The sequence below is a fragment of the Octopus sinensis genome, linkage group LG11 (genome assembly GCF_006345805.1).
Source record: "Octopus sinensis linkage group LG11, ASM634580v1, whole genome shotgun sequence".
In the NCBI taxonomy this organism is placed as follows: Eukaryota; Metazoa; Mollusca; class Cephalopoda; order Octopoda; family Octopodidae; genus Octopus; species Octopus sinensis.
The window spans coordinates 7276891-7284390 of NC_043007.1; the positions used below are offsets into that span (position 1 = coordinate 7276891).

The 7500-nt window shown below is 35.5% G+C and overlaps 1 protein-coding gene across 4 annotated transcripts in view; it reads left to right on the forward strand.

Moving 5' to 3' along the window:
• LOC115217464 (metabotropic glutamate receptor 3) overlaps window positions 1-7500 on the forward strand; it is a 477824-nt gene that overhangs the window by 376349 nt on the left and 93975 nt on the right. For all 4 annotated transcript variants that reach the window (XM_036507042.1, XM_036507043.1, XM_036507044.1 and 1 more), the window contains one exon: window positions 3504-4561. In XM_036507042.1, the coding sequence (XP_036362935.1) occupies window positions 3504-4561 (1058 nt within the window). The remainder of the gene's footprint in view (window positions 1-3503; window positions 4562-7500) is intronic.

Below are 7500 nucleotides of genomic sequence, written 5' to 3' on the forward strand. Positions count from 1 at the left end.
TCTGACCGCATCTCGGGCAAGTCGGTCCAGTGTGACTCGAACCGTACCTGTAGAGCTTATCCCGAACAGGTAATGCTTCTCGATAACACTGCCAGGCCAGGGATCTTTGGTGATTCTCCATTGGATCCGGGCCCGAAAGTTGTCCTGAACAGGCGGGTCAGGTGTTCCGCGTCGACGCCCTGATTCTGCCCGAGAACCTCCCCTCCCTCACTAATCTTCTATAGAATGTCTTTGTTGTAATGAAGTCGCACAACTTTGGTCCTGGACGACAGAGTTGCTTGAGAGCAAACGTGACGCTCGTGGTGCCATTCGCCTAACCTCGGTCTCTGTTTGATCCACGACTGTAGTTCGTCTAAGGAGACGAGCTGCGGGAAAGCGCGCCGCACAAAAGGCGACCACACCTGTTCACCGTCGTCTATGGAGCGCTGGAGATGTCGCAGTCTCAGCGCATGTCTGCGCATCATCAACCACGGCATGCCTAGTCCTCCGTTTAGCGGATGTTGACAGCAAATTGATCGCTTAACCATCGGAACGCTTCCCTTCCACAAGAAGCAGAACAGTATGCGTTCCAGTTTGGTGATGGTAGGGTCGGGACAAGTTACGACGGTCAGACGGTACTCGATTACGGATGCGATGTACGCGTTCGCCACCTCTGCCCGACCTTTTGTGGATAGCTTCCTCTCGGCCCATTGCTGGATGAGAGTGCCCATGATTGGATAGATAGATAGATAGATAGATAGATAGATAGATAGATAGATAGATAGATAGATAGATAGATAGATAGATAGATAGATAGATGGGTAAATAGATAGATAGATAGAGATAGATAGATAGATAGATAGATAGATAGATAGATAGATAGATAGATAGATAGATAGATAGAGATAGATAGATAGATAGATAGATAGATAGATAAATAGATAGATAGATAGATAGAGATAGATAGATAGATAGATAGATAGATAGATAGATAGATAGATAGATGGGTAAATAGATAGATAGATAGAGATAGATAGATAGATAGATAGATAGATAGATAGATAGAGATAGATAGATAGATAGATAGATAGATAGATAGATAGATAGATAGATAGATAGATAGATAGATAGATAGATAGATAGATAGATAGATAGATGAGATAGATAGATAGATCGATCGATCTACAGAATATATTCTCTGTAATAAGAAATGCAGTTTTACCCGCCACGTCTTTATAGCTGAATGAATGATAAATGTTATATATTTTCTTTTGGCCTTTTGGGTCGGTTTGTTTTCTGCTGCTTAGATTTCTTTATATTTTTATTAATTTTGCTGACGTTTTGTATTTGTTCTCTAAGAAACAAAATCATAGGAATCTTTCAAATCTACTTCTTATCAGATGAGCTTCGAATTCTTCTGTGAACACTTATGAACAGGATATATGTTGGGGTCTTTAACAGTCTAAGATATAATCAATGCTATAAGTATTCATTGTAAAGCTACACATAACAAGCGCCATATTTAATCTTTGAACTTGGAGAATAATAGTAACTTCTTTTATATTAAGCAAGGCATCAGATTGAATTGTTGAATCGGAGATTAGCTCTTGCATCATATGTCTTTTCCCCCCTCTTTTCGCATTTCGTATATGTTTTTTACATGTTTATTTATTTGGTTATTTTGCTAATTTATTCATATGCATTTATGTATTGTTATAGGATGAATTCACTGTAGATGATTTGGGATGTAAAGAATTCTACTTATATATATATATATATTATATATATGGGGTTCGGGTTATTCATTTATTCATATACGTGTGTGTGTGTACACATATATAGATTAGGTTGTTGTTATGGATAAATCAAAGTGATTATTCATGGTGGAGTGAAATGTTTTTTTTTTTAGTTATATTTGTCAGTATTAATATTACATCCATCATCATCATCGTCGTCGTTTGTATTTGGTTTCCTTCCAATCAGATTGATTTTTTGTTGTAGTTTCAGTTTATTGGTTAATAAATTTTACTGCCATTGTAATTGATTAGCCCCAGGCCAACAGTAAGCGATGAAACTCATGGTCAATGTCAATCCAGTCGTGCCCGCCTTATCATTTGCTTTACCACTGTCATACACTGTATCTAGGAAAATATTATCCACTCTGACGATTCTTGTTCTTAACGGCAATGTTTGTTTGGCGAGAGATTAGGTTGTTATTTTTAGCATGTCGAAAAACAAAGAGAAAACTTACTCTGCTGCTATCGTAACTTCATCCCCGTTGCTGTTATTGTTGTTGTTGCTTTAGAATTGTCAGCTGGTCCTTTCTGTTGTTATTTCCTGATCAAGAATTAGGGCGCGCCTAGTGTATTAATTGACTTTCATTGCTCCCTTAGCTCTTTCAATGGATCGTAGGGACACCGTCGTGACACGCAATGTATCCCACACACAGATCATCCCTCTAGATGTGTTACAAGGCCGATGTCTTTCAGATCATAGAAATACAAGCAGAAAGAGAAGAATCAATCCCACTAAGATTTTGTACTTTATTTCTCGATCGCGAAATGGCAAAACTGAGCTCAGTGGGACTCGAATTGAAACCGAAACGCTTAGCGGTATTTCGGCTGTCGTTACGTTCTGAGTTCAAATTCCGCCGAGGTCGACTTTGGCTTTTATCCTTTCGGGGTCGATAAATAAAGTAACAGTTTCGCACTGGGGTCGATGCAATCGACTTAATCCCTTTGTCTGTCCTTGTTTGTCCCCTCTATGTTTAGCCCCTTATGGGCAATAAAGAACTATATATATATATATATATATATATATACCAGTTGTGCACCTGAAAAACCTGAGACTAAAATGAAATAGAGTATTCTTGGTTTTCTATATCGTGACTTAACATTCTACTGTAACGTACCTTCCTATTTAATGAAATATAAACTCATGGCAGGTCCCGTTGTTTTTAATAAATATCATCATACTAAGAAATAAAGGTGTAATAATATAAGAACAAAGAGTGAAATGAAACTTTTGATAAATTTTCGTTTTGTTCCTGCTTATTTTAGATTAGAATCCAGTGACGGTGAATTTATGTCTTCGAGATCTCTATCCAGTAATATACTGGGGTCCAGGCAATAAAACGTATCTATTAATCTGATTGCACACAATTTTCCATTAATTACTTATATGAAATAGTTTTTCAAATTATGATTTCTTCTTAATAAATATTTATTGTATATCTCTCAGAAAATAATATTCCCTGGGGTATAGCGATATTAAGAGCCGATAATAATTTTAGAATTCCGGTCTTTCAAAACTATTATCCGAATTAAATTAATATTTCTCTTCGTTAGCGTGAAAGGGAGGCGGGAAATAAAGGTTATTAAACAATTCTCAATACAACATAAATGTATTTGATAATTTGATTATTCATCACGTTTATAAAATTATTCCTTTTAGACATTAATAATAATCTTCGCTACTAATTTTGCTTATTTCGTTTTTTCTTTTCTCCTGTTTGTTCTTTCCAGATGGGTACGGCGCCCTAGTTCAGTTTGACAAACAAGGTGATGCGCTTGGCCGCTACAGTATATTCAACTACGCCTACGACAACCTTACAGGCCAATATGCTTACAAACACGTAGGAACGTGGGGCAAAAATCACTTGGAACTTACTGGGGATGAAATTACGTGGAGCGGGGGAACAGACCTAATACCAATGTCCAGATGTAGCAGACCCTGCAATTATGACGAGGTGAAATCTGTACACGACACTTGTTGTTGGATTTGCATCAAGTGCGAAGACTGGGAATATCTGTATGACGAATACTCGTGCAGAGACTGCGGCCTCGGCCGATGGCCGAACGCCACTAAGCGTAGTTGCTTTAGTCTTGAGCTCCAGCACATGACTTGGAACAGCATCTACGCCATCGTGCCGCTCTCACTGTCGTGCCTCGGTATCATCGGTACGGTTACGGTGATGGTAACCTTCGTACGATATAACGACACGCCAGTTGTGATGGCGTCTGGCCGAGAGCTCAGTTACATGCTTCTCAGTGGGTGTTTGTTTTGTTATCTAATGTCATTTATACTTATAGCCAAACCGTCAATGTTCATATGTTCCGTACAACGGATCGGAGTCGGTTTTGGCTTTGCAATAATTTACTCGGCGCTCCTAACTAAGACTAACCGTATATCTCGAATATTCTACAACGCTCGCCGCTCAGCCCGGCGCCCCCCATTCATTAGTCCACGATCTCAGATCGCAATAGCTAGTATCTTAATATCGATTCAGATTGTTTTTACAGTAATATGGCTGGTTTTGGAACCACCAGGCACTCGACATTATTTCCCTTATAACAAGAGAAATGAAGTTATACTCAAATGTAAAACGCGAGATATATCGTTCCTAGTTTCATTAATATATAACATGCTTCTCATTATAATATGTACTGTTTACGCTGTCAAGACCAGAAACATACCAGAAAACTTCAATGAATCAAAATTTATTGGTTTTTCAATGTACACAACGTGCATCATTTGGCTTGCATTTGTTCCGATTTATTTCGGGACATTGAACGCATTCCAGGTAAGTTTATTTAAATATTAATGACTGTCATTTGTGCATTGAATGAATAATACTATTACATATATATATAAGAATAATGGAAAAGAGAGACAAACGCTCAAGATGTTATTTAAATCATTTATATGACCGACATATGTTTCGATAGATGCATTCAAATAAATCTGAGAAGATGAATAATGTGGAACAATGCAGGAATCCCATCAGGGAGGATACAATCAGCGCCCACCCTGTCAGAATTGGCTTCTGCAACACCAATAACCTCTATTAGATTATATCCTCGCATAACAACTATATTCTTAAAGGTAAAAGGGTTTCATTTAAAAACTGCAATAACAGTAATAATAATAATAATAATAACGATAATCTCTCCTTGAATATTAGTATCAATAGTAATAGTCCTTGTAATTGTGGTCCGAATAAATCTTGTGTTCGCAACGGAAACTGCAAAATTAGAAACGTTGTTTACCAATGTAAAATTACCTCAGAATCTCAAGAATTCTTTTATGTTGGACTTGCTTCAACGGAATTGAAACAACGTACCGCAAATCACCTTTCTACATTTATATACATTCATAAATGCAATTCTACAGGTCTTATTAAACTAATTTGGCATTTCAAAGACTTTATTAATCATTTTTCTTTACATTGGAAAGTTTTTTCAAGATCATTTACCTATGATAAAGGGAAATCATTCTGTCCTCTTTGTACGGACAAACAAATATTTGTCCTCTATTCCAAGCATACACTCGTCAACACCTATAAAGAGTGTATTTATGAGTGTTTACATTGAAAAACAATCGCTCTTTCGGCCATATCTACCCCTTAACTAATAATATCTGCAACTTAATCTTTATTCTTACTTCCCATACTTCCTGTTCTTTCCTTCGTCTTTTCTTTCCAACTATCCTTTATTCTATATTTGCTTACACCTCCATTTCTCCTTCAATTCTCTTTCTCTCTTCCTCCCCTTCTACTCTCACCCTTCGACGTCAAATTTCTTAACGATATTAAAAAAATTACTAGCGTTCCATGCACAACTTTGCTTTCCATATGCATAAGCATATATATATATATATATATATATATATATATATATATATATATATATATATATATATATATATATTATATATATATATATATCATATCTTGTAGTTTCTACATCTGTTAAACTGACTTATTGATGTACACTGTTGTTTATGTCCTCCTCGATGAGGTTGATGCATTGTTCCACATTATTCATCCTCTTCGATTTATCTTGATGCATCTATCGAAATATAAGTCGGTGATATGGTGATAAAGATGATTTAATTAACATCTTACGGGTTTGTCTCCATTTTCCATTACCCGTCTGGCTTTTCCCCGGAATTAACTCCCACGCAAGTGTGATTACTGGCTCCTAGGACGCTTACGTGACATCTGGCTACCTTTCCTATAAATTGAACATTCATACACACACACACATATATATATATACATATATATACATATATATACATACATATATATATACATATATACATATATATATGTATATATATATATGTGTATATATATATACATATATACATATATACATATATATATGTATATATATATGTATATACATATATATATGTATATAAATATATATATGTATATATACATATATATATATGTATATATGCATACATATATATGTATATATATATATATATGTATTTATAGATATATAGATATATGTGTATACATATATGTATATATATATGTATATATATATACATATATGTATATATATATGTATATATATATATATATATATATATATATATATATATCATTTGTGTGTGTGTGTGTTTGTGTGTTTGGTACATATAGATATATTTTTTTTTTTTGTAATTTATAGACGCTGTTTGCAACTGCTAGCCATTGAGACTTTGTGCGTTCAATGCCAGATTTTTCCTTATGTAGAGAAAGCAGCACAGATTACGTTTCTTCTCGAAGCGATAAAACTATGATTGAAATGCCCTCTTTTTTCTGTAGCGATTTTTGACGTGATTAACGAGTTCGAATTCCAAATCTTTGCTGTAGTATCAGATGATATGAAATGTTAAGATGTATACAGCATACGTTAGAGATCAAAATTCTACAACCTGGCATCTTATTGAAGCATCGATCATGTCAGCCTGTTTCATAATACATAGCCATTAAAACCGTGTCTTTTGCTGTGAAATAATGACATGCTGCACATTTCCATTTTGGTTGAATATATATAAAGAAGAGGTCTAACCACATTGAACACCAAGAAGTGAATTCGTAATTTAAAACAGGAATTTCAGCATTCTGTACATATTACTTAAAGTGGATTTACATGACACAAAACTTCAAGCTATGTCTGTGATAACAAGTAGCCTCTACCAACAGCGGTACATTTCTGCATCTTTGCGCCTTATCAGGAGTAAGTACTACCAAGCAACCGCACACTTAAATTATGTCCAGAGATATAGAAAACCTGTCACTAACACGTTTCCGGGCCCTTAAATGACCGGTAGGTTGCCTAAAATTTCATTATTTGCGGCGGAAGCAGTATTACTAAAAATAATTCTGTTGTGAGACCTTACTATATGTCACGGATAAGAATACTAGAATACGTTGTGGCCACAGTGGGGCATTTTGTTATTTATATTTTTCTCGTGGCTTTATTTGGTCAATAATGGTACATCGACTGACTTTTAAATCACTCCTTAGTTTTTATTCTTAACTAAGTGTATATGACATTTCCAAACTGATGTTGCCAATCAGCTATGCCACTTCAGCGGTAACGTTACATTTTGGCCTAGAATGGAAACATCATACAAGAATTGCAGCCTAGCTAGGTTTCTATCAACAAAAGGCTCTCTGGTGTTTTCTTTCGCTCAGTTCTTGTGCATGCAACCCACGTTCATTGGCTTCATAAGACT